The 22261-nt window shown below is 33.7% G+C and overlaps 2 protein-coding genes across 3 annotated transcripts; both read right to left on the bottom strand.

The window, feature by feature from the left end:
- Window positions 1-1894: 1894 nt before the first annotated feature.
- On the bottom strand, window positions 1895-5537 carry LOC145594946 (uncharacterized). 2 transcript variants are annotated; one of them, XM_081651295.1, is made up of 4 exons: window positions 4669-5536; window positions 2977-3008; window positions 2798-2865; window positions 1895-2451 (listed from the first exon to the last, which is right to left on the bottom strand). In XM_081651295.1, the coding sequence occupies exons 1-4, from the start codon at window positions 4740-4742 to the stop codon at window positions 2239-2241; spliced, it is 387 nt and encodes a 128-aa protein (XP_081507421.1). In that variant the 5' UTR covers window positions 4743-5536; the 3' UTR covers window positions 1895-2238. The 2 variants fall into 2 exon arrangements, with proteins under 2 accessions (XP_081507421.1, XP_081507422.1); XM_081651296.1 differs by lacking the exon at window positions 2798-2865 and having other exon boundaries at window positions 4669-5537.
- A 6017-nt stretch (window positions 5538-11554) lies between these two features.
- LOC145595288 (uncharacterized) lies at window positions 11555-16529 on the bottom strand. The gene is made up of 3 exons (XM_081651672.1): window positions 16386-16529; window positions 16079-16184; window positions 11555-11860 (listed from the first exon to the last, which is right to left on the bottom strand). Exons 1-3 carry the CDS (start codon window positions 16419-16421, stop codon window positions 11718-11720), a joined length of 285 nt encoding a protein of 94 aa, XP_081507798.1. The 5' UTR covers window positions 16422-16529; the 3' UTR covers window positions 11555-11717.
- Between the last annotated feature and the right edge of the window lie 5732 nt (window positions 16530-22261).

Raw genomic sequence — 22261 nt, 5'->3', positions numbered from 1 at the left:
ACATGTCCCTCTCTTCTTATGTCAAAGATCCTATTGGGGACCCTCCTTCCATTTGTGATATTCAAGCTCATCACTAATCAATTATTGAGAAAAAGGGTGATTTTGCCACCTTAAAACATTTTGAGTAGAGTTTGCCTTAGTTTTCTTCTTCTTCTTATGTTGAATTTGCTTTTGATTCTTCTTTTTCTTGCATCTCTCCTCATTTGCGTGCACTATCTTTATTCCACGTTCTCAACCTGTCATTTGCCTACCTTCTTCTTTACGACATGTTTAGTATTGCATTTGACAAGCTCTTGCGTTTGTTGCAAAATTGTTTACTAGAGAGGTCACGCTTAGACCATAAGCAAGCCTTTCTCGGAAAGTAACACGTGTTTTATTACTTTCATTTTCTTTTCTTTTTAGTATAGATTTTCTCTCATGGGAATGTTTGTGTGCCTTTTGCTAGGTACATGACTTCTTATACTGTTTTGCATTGGTATCGGATCAAGCATCAAGGAAGTTAAAGCACGTGACACTCCGCTTTCTTAGCATATGGCATCAGAGACATCGTATTGGAGGAAATTGGCTTTGAAAAGGTTGAATAGGGTCATTTGCGGGTATTTACACCCACCTATATTCGGTATTATATTTCCTTGCTTTTTCTCTAATAGTTGGTGACTTGTTGGATATATATTGGTTTGTTGAATTGATTTCTTTCTTTCCACTCCCATGGATTCATTGGTTTATGGTTTGAGCAAGTTATCTAATTTAAACTTGGGGTAGGGTATTCTATCATGTTTAGTGGAATTTTAATTCTTATATGCCATGCACATTTTTATATACATTTCCATGTTCTTTATTTTGAAAAAAAGAAAACTCTAAAAAAGATTTTTGTTTCCATCAAGGCAAATTTGTAATTTTATATTTTGTTCTTGCTTTGGACATAAAACTTTTGGATTTGTGTTCTTGAATGCTTTTTTTCCTAAATGGTAATGGCGTGCATGTTTTGAGAGTATGATAGGTGATTAGTGACTTTTACTCGTATATCACTTTTAGGGTATACATAGGCTCGTTATTAGCTTTGTTTTCTAATAATTTCTCTAGTTTTTGCGTTTCTCTCTCTTTCTCCATCTTCCCTAATAATTTCTCTCTTTTAGGGTATACATAGACTCTTGAATATATTTTTTAGCTTTTAATAGTTTTTAATTTAATTTCATAGTATTAGTAAATAAATTCTCACCTCTGTTTATTTCATATCTATTTAGTTTAGCACTTGATTTTATTTTATATTTTAGTTTAGCATTCTCACTTCTCTCCTCGATTTTATTGGTGTGTATGTGTTCAGGTCACGGATTTTAAGATAAAATGGTTGCTCGGGACTCGAGTCAATCAAGTTCAACAAAACTTCTACTTGCTGCCCATTAACCATCACCACTCCCTCACCTATCCTCCACCACACCAAAATAGCAGCATCTCCTTCAACATTCCCCTGCTCCCTATTCCCCACCAAAAAACTACTAACCAAAACAACCTCCCTGCTTCAGTGCTTCCCCTCCAAACAGCCACGTGTCTCCCTTCACCCTGAATCAACAATCTCAACCTCCTCCTACCACAGAACTGCGCGCACCACCTCTGCCAAACATCGCTGCCTCAACCAAATTTGCACCACCAAGACAACATTCTGCAATACACCCGCAACAAACCCCATTGAATCACCCCTTGCCATCCTCGTATCAATTCCCAACAACAGCGCATCCGGCAATTTCCCAACAAAAAACCGCCACCATTACCTCGCCATTCAACCACAAACTGCCAGCAACAACCTCTAACAGCAGCAGCCCAAGAATCGCAGCAAATTAGCCCAAAGTTAAAAGTTTAACAAACTGACTTGAGCTTAGCCTTGCCCGAGTTCCAGTTGAGCCAAATCAGGTTCAATCTCAGTTCACCTCATTATCTACTTATCTCATCAAGAAGGAGCATGATGAATTATGGCCAATGAAAGCCCATGATACATACACCTTTTGAGTCATGAATCCTACAGGATAAAGAATTACATAACAGGCCTTTGGGAGTCCAAGGAGCATCATTCCAAAAGTTAATGGGGGATAAAAGTCCAGCATTACCAAAATACCAACAGTACAACTAAAATCAAAACAAACAACAAAGGAAAGTTCATAGTAAGCAAGTCGACTAAGATGGCCGAGATTCCAGTGAAAGGCCTTCTAGGTGCTTGCTGGTAACTTAGTTAACTTCCCACACCTACTTGATAATCCTCTTGACAATCCGAAGTAGAGGCGCATGAGCTCTTGCTATTGTGAAAACATTACGCGATGATGACTTCATCGGTGTGGTATTAGATTTCTGATTGACGATGTCATGGTAGATAGCTAGCCGATTAGGAGATGTATGTGTTGGAGGAACTGACATTTGTAGCGAAAATTGAAACCCAGTACCAAATGCAGGCTTCTGCACCTGAAAGGATATTGCAGCCCCAACAGATTAGTGTACAGTACATAAACATCCCATTTGAGGTGAAGTTATTTTCACCGACCAGTGAATGAGTGATGGGAAGAACATCATCAGACCACTTAAACAAAATTGAATTTCAAAAACTTATTTACTAGAAGTTAAAATTAACTAGTCCTTTAAAGGTTAGCCAAAAGTAGCAAGTGTGAAATTCAAAGAAAGAGGAAAATCAACTAAATTCCCAAATGCATAACCCAGGATGATAGGGGAGTGATTTTTCTTTTTTTTTTCAAAAAAAAAATAAAAAATAAATAAAAAACATGCTATTAAATGGGCCAATTTGAATCTTTACCCCAACATAAGAGTGTGAAGTTGATCCAGAAAGCATTTGCTTCTTAGAAAATATCTTCCTTGACAACACTAACAAAACAAAAGCTATTGCATTAGATGAGAGATTATTTATGAATTTTGTTTCATATCTCACAACTTATAACAGGTTGTTTGGAAAAGGTAGTGGACAAAGGTACATACCTTCAGACTCAGAGGTGAGCTTGAGAAGCAAACTTGACCAATCCACAATGCAGCATCATATTCACAAACAAAGTGCACAAGTTACCCACTATGTCAGATTGGCTGATCAATTTAAAATTAGACTACAGCAATTTGAGCACACAAAATCTAAATGACAAAGAACTGAAGATTTAATTGCAGTATTACTCCCCTTATACAGCCTATGTCCTAATTATTTATATTTTGTATCAAAAGAGTGACTAGAATGCTTAACTACCTTTATTAGCCAACAATGTATAGGAGAACTACCATGTAAATATGTAATATTTACCAAAGTTTATCCCTCAAATTCAAATTCCTTCATCAATAAGGCTAATGCTATTAAGTTTATTGAATAAAAGATTTTTTCTTTGTTTCGATGAGTAGCTATTCGTCAAATGTGTAGAATGCAATATTGCCAAGAGAAACACACTCCAAAATTCAAATTCCCATCCTCAAAGCAGTAAAGGTGTCTTTTGGATCGAGTTCAATTTGGGTTATGGCTCAGATGTAGAGTTTACCAATATGTATAAACTCTATAATATATCAAATAAGTCACATACTCCCTCTTTTATTTATTTACCCATTTATCTTAAACTATTTCACCCACTGTCCTCTTTTTTGTTTGCACAAATGCGGTAGTGTTACTTTTTTTAATTTTCTGATAAGTGAAGTTGACAAGACAAAGGTGGTGGGACCAAATGATTTTATGTGAGAGTAAAGTTGTGGTTCCTATAAAATGGGGCAATCTTTTAGGAAATCCCAAAATGGAAAATGGGGCAATCTTTTGGGAAACCCCAAAAAGGAAATGGGGCAAACAAAAAGGTATAACATGGAGTATTTTTAAGAGGGGTGAGTGGGTGTACGAAATGAAAGGATAAGAGTGAGGTCGGGTAAAAAGTGCAACTGCAGTGGGGTAGAGGGATAAGATGGTAAAATATGTTTTCAAACAATAGATTCAACAACTATATACTAAAGGCAAAAGCAGATCTGGTTATATTGGTTATTTAAATTTATTATATATTTTCCTACCATTTTTACTTTTATTTTTGTTGCCAAATCTTGATGAAAATAAATTTATATTCTGTACTCTCTCTGTTTCAGTTTTAAAATTTTAAATGCAACACTTATTCATCTTCGAGTCGTTTCATAATAATTGCAACACTAATATTCTCTACATCAAGTTTGGATAAGACATTCACACACTTTAGTTTGGATAAGACATTCACACACTTTAGTTTGGGTTACAAAAGCTCTTGTGATATTCTCTACCATTATTCAACACAGTTTAGTTTGCCTAATAGTGCAATTTCTTGTTAGATGAGAGGATATCATCATGCTAGTCTGTTAGACAGTTTGACAAGACCCAACTGCTTTGAGCTAGGTAGCCACAACTTATCTTATTAGCTCTCAAGTTACTTAGCTTAATTGCAAGAGATCGGCAAATCCAGTGTCAGCTTTCAAGCAAGAGAGGGAGAAACAGGATACTCACAAAAGGGGACAAATTTGTCAAAGCATATTTGAATAATATGCCATATTTCCAATCATGATTTTCTCTTAAATAAAGGGTTTTACCAGCTAAAACAACCAAACTATTTAGGGCAACTAAATAGTAGCAATGAATATATCCAAGAACATAAAAACTCAACAAGAATAATAATCAAATCTCTTTACCAGTCTGCAATGTCACTGCTCGCTCCCCAAGGTCCCGCATATGTAATGTCACGTGACGCTTCATGCTTCAACATTATCTTTAGAGCAAGGAGAAATGCAAAATAAAATGTAGGTTGATAATCCTTAATATGCAAAATAAAATGTATATAAATGTAGGTAGATAATCCTTAATATGTTCTAAATAAATGTAGGTAGATAATTTCAGTCACATGTTCTAAATTTTAACTCGTATATTCTAAATTTTTATTCACATGTTCTAAATTTTAAATCAATTTTCATATACTCCCTCCGTGTTTTTTGAAGTGTTACAGTTTGACCGGCACATAGTTTTAGGCAATTTAATTGACTTAAACACAATAAGAAGTGGGATAGTTGGAAGATTAAAATATTGTAAAAGAAAGATAGTGAGGTTAATACTTTATTGAAAAGTAATGAATGTGAGGAAAGATATAATAAAAAAGTAGTGGGTTTGGGAGGGAATCATGAGAGGAGAAAGATATAATAAAAAAATAACCGGAAATGAAAAATGTAACACTTAAAAAAATACGGAGGGAGTGTTATGGATTGGTTCAATGAGGTCAACACCGCAAGTCAACCACCACTTTTGGTGTATACGAGGCGCGCTAAGTTGGGGCAGCAGGGGGTCAGCACCAAGGAGCAACATGACAAAGATAATTAAAAGGAAGTTTGGGAAAGGAAGCAGCCATCTTTAATCATGCCTTCTATGGGTTTCTATTTTCGTTAATGAATTGTCACATGTTTGATTTAAGCCTTGAGTATATGTATGTTAGTATTAGCAGTAGTATGAACTATCCAGAAATTTGTGAGTTAATCTTAGAGAGACTTGTAGCCTCAAGCTACTAGAGAGAGTCATAACCTAAAGTTATGTTTATCCATTTGTAATCATCCTTCAATCAATCAAAGTACTCAAGCTTTCATTCTCAATTCTCATTTCAATTGTGCAATTTACATTACTTGAATTCAGTACATAACAGTTGGTATCAGAGCGGTGGTCCTGCGACCGCCGGTGCCGGAAACCACCACCCAGTTTTTTTTTTTTTATAAAAAAAAAAAAAAAAAAAATATCGAATCAGACCAGCCATGGAAGGAGACTTACCGCAACGCCTCACCGCCATAGAAGGAGCCCTAACTCTCATACAAGAGAAGCTGCAGCCCCAAGAAGACAACCTCACGCGCACCGTAGCAGCGGCCATTAAGGCGGCCATGGAAGAAGAACGCAGGGAAATCGAGAAGGAAAGGAAGAAAACGGAGGAGGTGGTGGCGAACACCGTCAATCGCCTAGAGGAACGCCTAGAGCAATTCCGCGCCACCGTGAACACCCAGGCCACCTTAGACCGTGGCAAATTTACGAAACTTCAGGAGGAACCGGAGAAATTGAAGTTCGTGCAACCCCAAAACCAACATCCGTCGCAACCAGTGTTACCTCCCCTAGAGCAGCCGGTGGTGGGGGAGAATACCTCTCACCCGGAGATGGAAAGGGTCCGAACCCCCTAGGGCCGAGAACCTTTGACGAACGAGGGTGGCATCCACCTGATAACGGGTGGCGCGACGGCGGCGGAGGAGGCGGCGGAGCACAGTGGAAACACCGCAAATTGGATATGCCCGTTTTCGAAGGTACTGACCCGGATAGTTGGACCGCTCGGGTAGAGATGTTCTTTGAGTTTTACCGATTGTCGGAGAGAGAGAAAATGGAAGCCACGGTGGTGGCTATGGATGGGGCGGCTTTGAAATGGTTTCAATGGGAACAAAAGAGACAGCCGTTTTATGGATGGCCGGATCTCAAACAGCGAGTCCTCAATGAGTTCCGACCCTCTCACGTCGGAACCTTACACGAACAATGGTTGGCCGTTGAACAGGTGGGGACGGTGGCAGAGTATCGTCGTCGCTTCATAGAGATGGCGGCGCCACTTGAGGATGTGCCGGAAAGTTTGATGTTGGGACAGTTTATCAAAGGATTGAGGGAAGAGGTGAAGTCAGAATTAAGGCTCTTGAAGTGGGCCGCCCAAATCTTGGCCCAAGGCCCCTGAGTCTCAAGGATCAGTGAACATGAATCGTGCTACTCAAGGTCAACGTCAAGGGTCAACGGGAGGGACAAGAAGGCTTACCGAGTTTGAATTACAAGAGAGGAGGGCAAGAGGCTTGTGTTTTCGGTGTGATGAGAGATGGGGTGTAGGTCATCGATGTAAGAGGAAAGAGCTTAGTGTACTTCTAGTAGCGGAAGGAGAAGAGGAGATTGAGATCGAAGGGCCGGAGGTGGTAGATGATACTACTTCCGAGGAGCAAGCCTCACTTTGTGCCGTGATTGGGATTCACAACCCGAAAACAATGAAATTACGAGGTGTGATTCGAGGTCAAGAGGTTGTGGTGATGATAGACCCCGGGGCTACTCACAATTTTTTGGCTCTTTCGGTGATAGAACAAGTGGCGATTGAGGTGGTGCAAGGGGGAGAATTCTCGGTCTCATTAGGCAACGGGGACTTGGTTCATGGGAGTGGGGTGTGCAAGGGAGTTAAGGTGGAGTTGAGTGGTGGGGTGACCATCACGGAGGATTTCTTACCACTCTCACTAGGAAGTGCCGAAGTCATCCTTGGTATTCAATGGCTTGCGAAGTTGGGCTTGGTGGTCACAAATTGGCGGACCCATGTCATGAAATTCTCGATTGCCGGAACACCGGTCACTTTGACCGACGACCCTACACTTGAGAAAACTCAAGTGACGTTGAAGTCCATGCTTAGAATTTTAAAGAAGGAAAAACAAGGCCTTTTGGTGGAATTAAATTTGGCAGAGTCCACCAAATCAGGCCCAAGTCCAGCAAGCCCACCTCCTTACTTGGAGAAGTTGTTGGGCCAGTTTCAAGGGGTGTTTGAAATGCCCAATGGACTACCTCCTAAAAGAGATCATGAGCACTCCATTAATCTCAAAGGGGGATCCGACCCGGTTAGTGTCCGTCCTTACCGGTATCCTCAAGCCCAAAAAGACGAGATCGAAAGGCTTATTCACGAGATGCTCGAGACCGGAATTATAAAGCCTTCGATGAGCCCTTTCTCAAGTCCGGTACTGCTAGTGAAGAAAAAAGACGGGTCTTGGCGGTTTTGTGTTGATTACCGGGCCTTGAACAAGGAAACGGTGCCGGATAAATATCTGATTCCCGTTATTGATGAGTTACTAGACGAGCTACATGGGGCTACGGTGTTCTCGAAGCTTGATCTTAAATCGGGCTATCATCAAATTCGAGTTAAGCCGGAAGATACGCATAAAACGGCCTTCCGAACCCATGAGGGCATTACCTTTTTCTTTTGTAGATTATATCCTAAATTTGGGAAAAAAATTCGAATTAAACTCAATTTACATTAGTTATTTTAATATTGTACTAATTTATATGCAAAGATATATGATTATTACTCATAATTAGAAAAAATGGATTTAATAAATCCCCAAATATATTATGAACCGTACCCTAGATAATTCTTCATAACAACAATATATATATATATATATATATATATATATATATATATATATATATATATGTATATGTATATGTATATGTATATATATGTATATGTATATATATATATATATATATATATATATATATATATATATATATATATATGTATATATGTATATGTATATATATATATATGTATATGTATATGTATATGTATATGTATATATATGTATATGTATTTATTTATTTATTTTGATTTTAGTATAAATCAAAGATACAATAAATTAGTTAATTGCAAATTAGCCCTACTTTTGCAAATTGATCACTAAATAACAAACTCCATATTTCAATATTAGACCTTATATAATTGAATAATACCAACATATAATCTGCACTGATTTTGTAAATTAGGAACACAATTTGATTTTTATTTGTGGAATTAAGATTTCTTGATTTTTTTTTTACACCGATTCTCTATTATATTTGTTCATTGAAGTTACTAATTTTTTATTGATTAAAAATTATTATTATTAATTAACTAAAACTATTTTTACTAAACTAAAATTACTTTTACTGGATATTATTTATTTATTTATTAGTAAAGAATATTATTTATTTAAGATGAAGAAAACATGGTCTAGCTATGGGTGAATACAAAAATTTATATTTAAAAAATGGTTAAGAAAAATAAAACAAAACAACTACTACTTTCTACTAGGTTTTTTTTTTATATTTTTTTTTATTATTTTATTTTTTTGAAAACACTACTTTCTACTAGCTACTCCCTCTGTACATATTATTTTGCCCCATTTGACTTTTCACGCGCGGTGTCCAAGTCTCGTTTCAAAATAGTTGTGTTTTCATTTTCATACGTGTAAAAATTATAAAAATTAGATATTAATTACATGAGAAAAGACGAATCAAACAACACCCACATGACTTTATTATGTCTTGTAGATTTATGGTATTTTATAGTAAAAAATTTTAAGGTTCATCCCTCCATTCATTTATTTACATAATAATTTATTAATTTCCCTTGAATAGTTAACTTGCCAAATAAAGATGTTTAATATGTTTGTGATGATTGAAAGTCATTGCATGGACTAAACACAAACCAATGTACCAAATTAAATTGAAGAAAAAAGGTTTGACACAAACCCAAAATGTATGTTATAATTTTAAAGTTAAATAGTGATCAATAAGTGGAGTAATCTATCATTCCATCAATTTTGTTTCAACTCACATGTATGATTAGTTTTTCTTATATATAAGAACTCGTACCCTGCTAGGTTAAATAGTTGATTAGTTTGTATTGCTTTCTTCTTGTATTTAATTTAGAACTATTAGTTCTTACATTCTTTGACTTGTTTTAATTTGCATGCATTAGTTGACGAGATGATGAAAATTCAATTCCTATCTCAAAAGAATCGGCCTAGCCTATCGCAGCTATTATTTGTGGAGGCTTAATCTTATTCTCATTCTTTGTATTGTCTCTTACCTACCCTACTAATATTGTAAGGACACTTTTGATAAGGGTAAGTCGTGAAACTACCATGCCTTTCAATGAAGTGTACAACTTGATCTATTTATATGTAATAGGTGAATTTAATATTTATAAGTGTTATATTTATATGTAATAGGTGAATTTAATATTTATAAGTGTTAGAAAGTCATAAAGGACAAATCTAATGAAAACGAGATTTAATATAGGTTTTATATATCATCTTCTAAAATTTTAACCAACGGATCCTGTTGACAACTAGGCATTCAGCAGATATTGACAAGTGACATAAGGCATCAAGGTTGTATTAAATGGAATATTGTTGCAATGTGTTGTATGTAAAGCATTGCTAGCAAGAAAACTTAAAACTTTTGGCCTGATATACCATTATGATGGTGACTCTAGGCATACAAACCAAAAAAGATTGCTACTTGGACCTAAAAACAAATTTGCAAGATTAATAATACTCATTACCTTTTAAAATAACTAGGTTAGATCCCGTGCCATGCACGGTAATTTCAATATTTATCATTAGTTTAATACAATTATTTTACTATAAAAAATAATATCAAATTGTTATAGATAATATTACATTATTGTATTATATGACTTTGTTCCCGTCATAAAATAAATAAATATAATATGTAAAAATGAATATACTTGCCAAATAGAAAAAAATATTGTAAAGTAAGTATTAAATACTTCCCTAAGAAGCTTTGAAAAAAAAAAAAAAAAAAAAAAGAACTTTTGGAGGGAAAATTTTTAACCAGATTATGACAAGTGTCATTTCTGGTTTCGCCTTTAGTATAAGTATATTGATTGAGACAGTCAAACTTAACACACATGTCAATGCATGAGTCTTACAACTAAACAACTAATTTAAATAGTTGTACATGATAACGTACACATGCATACTATAAAAAAAAGTAAAAAAAGTTACAGTAATATTATACTTCGCATAAAACTTCAAATTAATATCTATTCAAAAGAGCAGTGTACATGATAATAATTCTATTAATATTAATACAAAAAGTTAATATATATATTATGAAACTTTACATTTATAGTTATTAAAAAAGCATTGTACATGATAATAATTTTAGTAATACATGAGTAAAAAAGGTAAAGCTAAAGTTAGTATATAAAGTATAAACAGTTAAATTAAAAGTCAAATTGCTTCAATTTTTTGGGAAAGGAAGGAGAATACTTATTCAACTTAAACTATTCTGTCAAAAATAATAAGAAAAACGTTTTGTGCTATATAAACGGATTATAAAATTGTATGGGCATTTTAAAAAGGTGTACACGCTCTTTTGGTATTTGTATACAATTTGTAAAGAGCTGAATAATTTAATTCGTGTTGGTCATCTTAAAATTGGAATAGGTATAGGTTAAATATTTTTGGTGTTTAGAGAGCCACAAAGACGAATGATGAGAATCAATCACAGGATCTCCTGAAGTTGAAAGGGAAGCTCTAATCACTTGAGTTATCTCTCACTCTCTTAAATAGGCTAAGTATGATAGAGTAAAAAATCTATTTGTTGGTCTCAACCATTAGGTTAACCAAATATACTTAAACCATTAAACGATTAGGTGTGTAAATTTTGAATTGCCTTGAACGCTCTTACATTATTTCTACCCTTATAAGAGTTTAATGCTTTCAATAATATGATTAAATTACCAAAGCAACAATAATAATGTGTGGTTTTGAATATATAGGAAATGAGAATTCATTCCATACGTAATAACTTTATTAATTAGCCCTTATACTATATGGTCCAAGGACAAAATAAAGATTAGCAAGAGAGAACACAAAGGGAAAAAAATGTGATTAGGCAAAATATGATAGGATAATTGGATAATGACCGAGTAGTAGAGTGCCTAGAATAAATGGACCACAAAATATATATAAATTGGTCCATCGATCTTCAAATATATGATGCATTTGGCTTTACGTGAAGAACGACACAAACAAGGTACTATGGCATTAGAAATTAAATGCATCAAAGGAATTAAAGATCTATCACTTTCAATAATGCATGTGTTGCATATGTTCAAATTACAATTGAAATGTCTTTAATCTTTGGAATCCTTTGATGAATCGGAAATCATCTTCTGTATCATTTCACTTGTCTCTGCTTCACTCATTCGATCATTTTTCGATTTGGATGAATACGCCTCGAAGAATTCCTTGTTTTCTTTCTCTAATTCCTTCCACACTACACAAAATTGATTGAAAAAACGGAGGTTAATGATAGAAAATGCTATTCGTAACTGGCAAGTATAGACAAATTATTGTAACAAATTATTGTAACTAATGTAGCCCATTGCGAATAGTAATTTTGTAGCCTTGAAAACACTTTTATTTCGGCATTCCTCTTGTTGCCGTTGTTGGAATTAATAGTGAGTTTGATATGTAATTTGATATAATAATTTGAGAGTTGTAAAAGGTTAAAAATCTAAGCTAGTGTGTTGTGACAACTAATAATTAGATGTTGAGGGTAATTAATTAGTGAAGTATAGAACATGAAGCATTCATATCAATTCGGTTGCCATCAAATGAAGAATAGCAAGAAATAAAAATATAGAAAACATGTTTTATGAGTTAAAACTAAAAAGGGACGTCATACTCGAGTTGCTCGAGTATAGATTAATATATACGGAGAATGATATATTATTCGTACGCGTATTAAATTTTGTGGCAATTTATAGACACTTGAGTAAAGGTAGGAAAGCGAGAGATAAGGATAGATAAGTGGGCAAGTAGCAAACTTGCAACTCTTGCAAGTGGTGCTTTTATCAAATAATAATGATATAATTTATTTATTAATCATCCATTAATTGATCTCCACATTCCTTCCCTTTTTTTTTTTGTTCTCCCATTTGTATTTTTGATGGCTTTTAATAATGTATTAATTTCAAATTGTGCTACATAAAGTTGATATTCTAAATTTTTTTTTTTTAAAAAAAAAAAATTATTGACACAAACTAATACCAAGTATACCAGAGTAACTATCAAAAGACTAACTCAACCAACAACTTAAACTTATATAACTTATGGTTGAAGTTCAAGATTGATTTATATACTACTCGTATCATGTTAGCTCATTATTGATACCATGTTAGCTCATTATTGATACCATGTTAATGCTCATCGTTTGACATTGCTGTGGTTTTATATTTTGGTTTTTTGTTTTTCAAAATCATATGATATATATCATATAATAAATAAAAAATTAGTCAAATTTATTGATATCATGTTAGGCATCATTGTGAATTTTTGTTTTTTTTGGTTTCTTGTTTTTTTGAAATCATATGATATATGTCATATAATGAATCAAAAATTATTCAAACTTATTAAATTCATGATAATTTTGAAACTTAACAACAAAAAGGTAAAAACACATTTTTCATGCAATGTTTCACGCTTTTGGTTTTTTGCTTTAAAAAAAATGGAAACTGAAAACAAAAAACAATGTGAAACAAGCCCAAATTAATGGTTTAGATCCAAAATATATTTATTTTTGTGAGTTTTAAACACTATCAGCAATAGTAACCTACATTATTATTATTATTATTATTATTATTATTATTATTATTATTATTATTATTATTATTATTATTATTATTATTATTATTATTATTTTTCTTTTAGTTGCCAAAAATATTTGTAATTTAAATTTAATTATCTTCAAATCAAAGATTTCAAATGAAACTATCAAATAGGAATGGAAGAAGTAATGAATATTGATAATAAATTTAAAGAGGTTTGCACAGAATTTTTTTTTTTTATAAAATAATGGAAATAAAAGTATGACCAATTAAATGGAAAAAAATGAAAACAGCTAGAAAGTATAACCAACAACAAAAACAGATGTACTCCATAGTACCATGGACCCATGGTTGAACAATTTATATCATAGCATTGCCAAAAAAAAAAAAAAAAAAAAAAGAAAAGAAAAAAAAAAGAGGTTCGGTAATAACAATGCAATTGGAGCTCAAAGAAGTTCGTATGCTTTATATTAAGATGTGAATTTCATTTTAAGTTTAGAGAGTCAAATAGATGGATGTACTTCGTATAATCTTAAACGTACTTACTTTGGAGTCTTATTACAATATTACATATACATGAATCATGATACATCTCGTAGTGCTAGCTTCATAGAATCACAACTTACTTAATGGAGTACTGTAACTCCTAGTGTTTTAATTTACTACTCAATTCTACAAGGTTCACATGTTTAAGAGATCTAAATAGTTGCAGTGTAGACGTGTAGTACATCTGATTAAAGTTGAATGTAAGTAATAATAATAAGATTAATAAATACTAGAAAAAATTGTATATGTCAGAAAACCAACTTAACCAAATGCTTAAATTCATGATTGAAGTCAATTTAACTCTATTACACACATCGGAAAAGATCACCCTTTGGACTTGATTGTAATGAGTAAATCAATTCAACCTAATGTACTAGAAAAAATTGTGTATGAATGTCAGAAAACCAACTTAACCAAATGCTTAAATTCATGATTGAAGTCGGTTTAACTCTATTACACGCATCAGGAAAGATCACCCTTTGGACTTAATATAAGGAGTTGATCAATTCAACCAAATATTTGAACTGATGATTGAAACCTATGATTGATTATATATACTATATCAGTGGTGTTATTTATAAAATTAAATAAAAAAAAAAATCGTGGAATTAGAGGTGGCTCCACCAAGTGAAAATAAAATGACCATTCAATAAGGGACACAACACACAATTTTGTTTGTAGAAATTTGGCTTTTATTTAGATATATATGAAGAGAGAATATTTATTATTACTCGTAGTAAAATATAAAAATAAAGCTATCTGTAATATTTTGAAAGTTTTCACCAAGATATGACTAAAGTATATGTTTGGTTACATAATATCACAAACTATGGCAAAGAAGATGGTATAAAAAAATTAAAATTCAAAGTAATATTACAACTTAAAGAGAATTGAGATACAACAATTTCCTCAAATAATGCATTGAGACCTCAAGGAAAATACTACACAAAAAACGTAGTACAAAACAAAAAAAACAAACAAATAGGACTATCTTCTAGATACAAAATGAGTATACTTCCATTATTAATTCCGGCAATCTATAGATGGCCTTCTCAATTTCAGGGTCACCACAAAGTCGGAAAGTGTCAATTTTTGACTTATTTATATTTATGATCCATGTCTAATGGTGTTATTGATGTTTATATATACAATCCCCTTGGAATATAACCAAAATATGTTTACGTTATGAATTATGTTACTAACGAACCCAACTACAATAGTTGGGTAGCCATATATTTCAAAGCCATGAATTATGTTGCTAACCCTTATTTCTAATAAACGATGATGCTCTAATCATTTATTTAATTTTTTGGTTGAATTATGATCATTCGACATTATATTTAGGGCCAACAAAATGACAAGAAAGAATAAGTAGGTCCATGCTGCATTCCCATTTTTTATTTATTTATTATTTTCATAAAGTTATAATTGCGTGAGATTGTATTTGATTTGTCTTAATATTTAATTTTAAAATATCAATTCAAAACATTTATGACATATTTAAAAATGTTTATGCTCTAAAAAATTATTAAAAACTACTCGTATATAAAAAGCCAAAATAAAACATCTTTTACCTATACCAAGTTGTACTGTTATTATTATTATTATTATTATTATTATTATTATTATTATTATTATTATTATTATTATTATTATTATTATTATTATTATTACTACTACTATTATTATTAATATTATTATTGTTATTACATTGTTAACGTAATTATAATAAATTAATTTCATATAGTGCAAATTGAAAATCATTTCAATTAACTAATAATAAAAAAAACCTAATTTATTGTAATTTTATGCGAATATATCAACACAAATTTTAGTTGATATTTTTGAAGAAATTATGAGCTACACCAATCAACTTGTATGTTCAAAATTGTACATAATATTATGGAGTACACAATAATAAACAAGCTGATCGAAAAGAACAAATTCTAAGTGATTATGAATGGAGTAATTTGATCAAAACTCAAAACAAATAATTTTGTAATTGCAAGGATGCAATATTTTTAGGACCGTCTTCTCCCAAGACATATAGAAAACCTTATTGTTCCGAGTACACATATGCACTTAAGGTCCATTATTCGTTTTATTTATGAAGGAAAAATCTATTCAATTATTGCTTAAAACAAACCAAGGTATGTAAGACCTCATTTATATATCAAGAACTAGCTACACATAATAGTTATCATCAAAAGTGATTCTCATACGAAGTATACAACATACCAAAATTAGAAATAGGTAAGAAGCTTAACACCATATATTTAACAACCCCCCAAAAAGACTAAAATAGCCATGCATGCAAAAACTAAAGAAAGAAAACAAACCAGTTGAAGTAATAACAGGTTTGATGTTAGCATGTTTAGACAAGGCTTCCATGCACTCATCTTTCGTCATATTGAATATCATGCATTTTTCTATCAAGTGTTGCACCTGCATAAATCCACAACCTTCTATGTTAGTCGTTCATCATCAAAAGATTGACGAGCAGAAATAAAAAAAAAAAAAAATGTTACTCCCTTCATCCAAGATTAGATATCACGTCATCAGATTAAACTGTGTGATCTAAACTAGTAACGTGATAACTAATAAACCCCGAACATAAGATCGATCAAGGTAAGGAATTGTACTAACCATGTGGATGTAAGAAGCAGAGGAATCATCATCCATGATAATAATCTTTATTACTATTATTTGTTTGTAGAAAACAAGAATAAAAACAAGAGTAAGTAGAAACCAAAAGATTTTGAAAAGAAGGAAAGTTGGTAAGATACAATTTCCAAATACGAATAAATAGCAACATAAAATTACACGGAAAAACATAAAAATTGGTAATTTAAAGGTAGGTCCAAATGTCCCACGTGGGAGATGAACGTTAATTGGTGGAGAAAGGATTAGAGAGGATTTGTAGCTCATCAATTGTTTTAGCTTGTCCTCTAATGTAAAGCCATGCACATATTAACATTTCTACTTCACGTGATTAGTGGGTCCCTTAATTGCATTTTGTATGTAATTCTTGCCTACGTGGCATCTCCCTATAGTAGCTAGTGATCCTATTGGTTATGCACCTTAAGTTAACCAATAAAAAATTAACACATAGGATGTATTTTTTTTTTTTTTTTACTTACATATACCTCCTACCAAATAATGAAGAATATATATGTAATTTGATATTGTTATAATTGAATTAAACCCCGTTATAATTATAGAAATCACAAGGGTTTGTTATTACTACGTATGAAAATAAGTTCAATTAAGTCGCATTCAATAGGTATAGGCATTAGCAAAGGTGACACTAGCCAATAGGACTAGCATAGCCTAAGTTGAGCTAGCCCATAATTATTATTTCAATTGTAAAACATGCTAATGGTTCATGGATTGTTAATTGAAGTTATTATTAATATTTGACGCAACACAACAAGCTCACCCATTTGTGTCAATAATTTGCCTTTTACCTATGGACAATTCTCAAAGCCACGAGTACGTAAAACAATAATAATTGTGGAGTTGTATCGTGCAGCGGTCCCTTCTTTCGAAATGTTAATGCGACACAGACACACCACAATTAGTTACTTAATTTAGCCAGTTAGAAACTACTAACACATATATAGTACTGTATTAAATAATGAATTTTAAGCATGAAACTAATTTATCTTAATAAACAAAAAATGTTTAACTTCAATTAAAAATTCCGTTGAACTTCATATAGAAAGAATAAGATTTAAGTCTTTGTTTTCTTAAGATTATTTCCATATAACATACAAGTAATTTTTAGGGTCAGTGGGTCACTACACCATACTTTGATAATACTATTATTGATGAATATAATAATATTGAATATTTAAGCAATAATTCGACTAATTTCAAACTATCCCATATAGACCTATCTTGCTTATTGTTGAAAATCTGTATTATTATGAAAATATAATATTTTAAAACCAAACATTGAAAAAAAAAATAAATAAATAAACCATGACTGTGCTTTTTTTGAATTTCATGACTGTGCTTTTAAAAGTGCATCAATTTAACAATAATAAGCTATCATCGGTCATTCAGACCAAGAGAATCAAATATAATCATAGTAGCTAGTAGATTTACACTAGATATGCCTCAAACCTCAATAACTATGTGTTCATTATCTACGTGACACAGTAACATCTAGGGGGGAGCATAAGAGGGTACCTTGTTAAAATTTCTAAAATTAGAACCGAAATCAAAACTTGTTGCAACACGTTCTTCAAATTGGGAACCGGAACCTATTGAACAGGGTCCTGGAAATTGAGAATCGAAACCGGAACCGAAACCTACAGGTTTCGATTTCGATTCAGGATACATACCCTGTCTTGTAATATATTTAATAATTTTTTTTTTTTTTTGTAGATTTTCGTATAAAAACCTAGATAGTTACTAATTTATAATGTTTATAATTCGCAAATAAAACAAGCTAATATAATTGTTGAAAAATTCAATACATATATTTATAATTGTAATTGTACCCTACAGGTTCCGGTTCCAAAAAATTGAGAACTAAAACCTGCTACAACAGGTTCCCCATTTTGTTTCTCGGAACCGAATCCTCTTGTATAGGTGAATCGAAACTTACGGTTCCTAACAGGATCCGGTACCAGATCAAGGTACCCTAATTTTTTGCTCACCCCCAGTAACACGTAATGAAATCATTAGAGTAGATTGCTCTTTCAAGTTTCAAAGAATTGAAGTGCTTAATTAGCTTATTGGTTTTTACTTTATGGATTCCTGGACAATTTGTCAAGTGATTCTTCCTCTACTTTAGAGGGCAACAAAGCATTATTCACGTACATTGATAAAGGGCCTGGGTCACACCCGTAACAACTGTCCACTTTATACGACCAATGACCTTCCACCTCAAAACCATATGATAATAAGGGGAGTAGCCCCTTAGCCTTATAAAGTGGACACAACTTTCTTATTTCTTCAATGTGAGATACACATCCCAATACAAAACTCTCACTTATAGACTCAACCAATGTGGGATAACACACCACTCACATGTAGGTTTTCTCATGGGCTCAACATATATACATCACTTGGATTTATGTCGCTGCTCTATATATATAGTCATACGGGTTGGAATCGTTTCAATGTGTACGTTGTTTTCTGAATATCAAGTTTTTATAATTTATTCTTATAAGCCAAAAATTTGTGTTGGCATACATGCTAGTCAAATTGGGCACTTAAAAAAAAAGATGGAGTAGTAATAATACACCCATCGTTTCTTTTTATGTTTTTGTGTAATTTTGGAACAATTTATAACTTAATTTCTAATAATTTCCATTAGAAATAAAGAATATAGTATTAATGGCCTGGATTTTGCTTGATTCGTCTCATTGAATGCTTTAACAATACTCCCTTCGGTTTTTTTTATTTGCATCACTTTCTATTTTTTGGGGTTATTTTAAATGCATCACTTCTATTTTTGGTAACTTCATACTATAATAATAATTTATTCACCCACTCATAATATTATATTATTTTTCTATAATTTTGTGCAATCCAAAGTAATGCAAAACAAAAAATAAAATAAAAAAGCGGAGGGAGTATAAAATTTTATTACTGATAAATATTTATTATATTAAATGTTCAAAGATGTGCATGACAAACAAACATGCAATGTCAAAACAGAAACGTGAAACTTAGGAAATACGGAGTTTACAAGGCTTAAAGTTTTTTCATCTCTTAGAAGCTCTACACCGCAACATCAACATCAAGAGACTTTCATGATGTAGCAATATTTGTTGGCTTTGCCTACATAATGTGATAGGTTATACCAATTGCGTGATCATCTATTCAAGTAAGCTCTCGTCTTAGTCTGTGATTCATCAATAATTACGCCACCAATCAGCTTATATGTGTTGGAATGTGACTCGAGAATCAATCGAGGCTTGGCATATAAGCTAAGGGGAAGAATTGCTTGTGTTAAGCAAGGAAGCATTGGATGGGTCAACTTCAACTGGGCATATCTCTCAAACTACTTAGAGTTTTGAGGTGATTCAAGTTGGAGGTGAAAGCTTGTTTCAAGAGCTTTCCAATGATAGGTCATAAGCTTAATTCCGATAAGAAACGAGGAAGTTATAGCTGTTTTACTACGGGCTGTCTGTGCTGACGCGAACAGGGGAAGCACGTCCGTGCCATATTTGGCACGTCCGTGCCATATTTGGCACGTCCGTGCCTTCCTGGTACCCTGTCCCGATCTGTCGGGGGTATAAATACCCATTAAGGGTTATTTTGTTTATTATCCCCAAATTGAGTGAAACACAATTAGAGCTAGGGTTCTTGTTCTTGAAACCCTTGTGCTTTAGAGTGGAAATTAGTGAGAGATTACTCTTGTAAACACTAATTGAAATCAATACAAACATTCTCCTTGTTCTTGGGTGGGTTTTATAGTCTTCAAGTAATTGCTTGAAGGATTTTCCCACTTTCCAATTTCTTGTCTCTTTTACTATCAAATTTCCTTATTGTTCTTTGCTAATTACTTTAATTATCAACCATTTGCTCTAACAAATTGGTATCAGAGCTAGGTTAGATCCTTGGGTAAAATTAGGGCTTGTTCTTGGTTGATTGAAAATTGAAGGTATTTTGGCCATGGGAGGTTCAAAATTTGATATTGAGAAATTTGATAGGTCAATCAACTTTGGGTTATGGAAGTTGAAGATGAATGCCATTTTGGTTCAAAATGGCTTGGATGAGGCAATGCTTGGGATTAAGAAGAAGCCTTCGGCTATGTCGGAGGAGGAGTTCTTAAAGTTAGACAAGAAAGCTCTCTCCTTGATTCAATTGAGCGTTTCTAATGAGGTGTTGAGGGAGGTAGCGAAGGAAACAACGGCAGCGGGGTTATGGTTGAAGCTTGAGTCGCTTTACATGACAAAATCGGTAACCAATCGACTTTTGTTGAAGAGCAAACTACATGACCTCAAACTTGAAGAAGGTAAATCCTTGAAATCTCATCTTGATGAGTTTGATTCTATAGTTATGGACTTGCATAATATAGATGTTACTTTAGATGATGAAGATTTAGCTATACGTTTGTTGTGTTCATTGCCTCCCGATTATAAGCATTTTAGAGAGACGGTTTTGTATGGTAGAGATGAATTGTCACTTGAGGATGTTAGGAGTGCGTTGTTGCAAAGGGAGTTAATTGAAAATCAATTAACTAGAAATGATGACCTTGTTCATGGTGGTGAAGGTCTTGTTGCGAGAGGTAGACCAAAGGAGAGGAACAATTTCGGTGCTAAATCCGGTACTTCTAAGTCTAGATCAAAATCTAAGCTTAAGAATGTTGTTTGTCATGCTTGCCGTAAGAAAGGCCACATTCGGAAGTTTTGCCCGGAGAAGGGGAAAAAGGATAAAGGTAAGAGTGTTGCTAGCACATCTTACCATGACGATTCGGCGGCGGTGGCTCATAGTGATAGTGATGATTCAATTCTTCTTGCAGTTGAATCGAATTCAAGGTCCAATGACAAATGGATACTTGATTCGGGGTGTTCTCATCATATCACTCCCAATCGACATTGGTTCTCTACTTATGATAGTGTTCAAGGTGGAGTGGTATTAATGGGCAATAGTGCGGCTTGCAAGGTTGCCGGGATTGGGGCGGTTAGGATCAAGATGTTTGATGGAATGGTCCGCACTCTATCAAATGTGCGTCATGTTCCGGATATGACTAAGAACTTGATCTCATTGGGAACTTTGGATAGCAATGGTTGCCGGTGCACTCTTGAAAAGGGTGAGCTTAAGGTTGCTTTGGGGGCTCAAGTTGTGATGAAAGGCAAGAAGATTGGCTCACTCTATGAGTTAATCGGGTCGACGGTTGAGGGTTCGGCATCGGCGGTGTCTTCGTCAATGTCCGAGTCCGATAATACGAAGTTGTGGCATATGAGGCTTGGGCACATGAGTGAAAGAGGTTTGTCGGAATTGTCCAAGAGAGGTCTATTGGGAAATCAAGCTACGGGTTCTATGGAATTTTGTGAGCATTGTGTGTTCGGGAAACAAAGAAGGGTTAGCTTCAAGGCGGCCACACATAGAACCAAGGGTACACTTGATTATATTCACTCGGATTTATGGGGTCCTTCTAGAAAGCCATCCTTGGGTGGTCACCGCTATTTGCTCACCTTTATTGATGATTATTCACGGAAGGTGTGGGTTTTCTTCTTGAAAAGCAAAGATCAAGTCTTTGAGGAGTTCCAAGATTGGAAAACCTTGATTGAGAAGCAAACCGGAAGGCAAATAAAGAGGTTGCGAACGGATAATGGGCTCGAGTTTGTAGAGAAAGAATTCACCAAGTTTTGCAAGAAACTTGGCATTGCTCGTCATCGCACTTGTACCGGTAGACCACAACAAAATGGAGTGGCGGAAAGGATGAATAGGACTTTGCTTGAAAAGGCTCGATGTATGTTGTTCCAAGCGGGGCTAAGCAAGGGATTTTGGGCCGAAGCGGTGAAAATGGCGGCTCATGTGGCAAACCGATCACCACA

The sequence above is a fragment of the Chenopodium album genome, chromosome 19 (genome assembly GCF_948465745.1).
Source record: "Chenopodium album chromosome 19, dcCheAlbu1.1, whole genome shotgun sequence".
NCBI classification, from domain to species: Eukaryota; Viridiplantae; Streptophyta; class Magnoliopsida; order Caryophyllales; family Amaranthaceae; genus Chenopodium; species Chenopodium album.
This window is presented reverse-complemented; position numbering and strand designations above follow the sequence as displayed.

Excerpts from the sequence above, each read along its gene's own strand:
- LOC145594946 (XM_081651295.1), bottom strand. The coding sequence starts at position 4,742 with ATGTTGAAGCATGAAGCGTCACGTGACATTACATATGCGGGACCTTGG. Across the intron at positions 3,009-4,668 it reads AGCAGTGACATTGCAGACTG|TTTGCTTCTCAAGCTCACCT; the intron begins GTAAAGAGATTT and ends GGATTGGTCAAG. Across the intron at positions 2,866-2,976 it reads GCTCACCTCTGAGTCTGAAG|TGTTGTCAAGGAAGATATTT; the intron begins GTATGTACCTTT and ends TTGTTTTGTTAG.
- LOC145595288 (XM_081651672.1), bottom strand. The coding sequence starts at position 16,421 with ATGGATGATGATTCCTCTGCTTCTTACATCCACATG. Across the intron at positions 16,185-16,385 it reads CTGCTTCTTACATCCACATG|GTGCAACACTTGATAGAAAA; the intron begins GTTAGTACAATT and ends GGATTTATGCAG. Across the intron at positions 11,861-16,078 it reads ACCTGTTATTACTTCAACTG|TGTGGAAGGAATTAGAGAAA; the intron begins GTTTGTTTTCTT and ends AATTTTGTGTAG.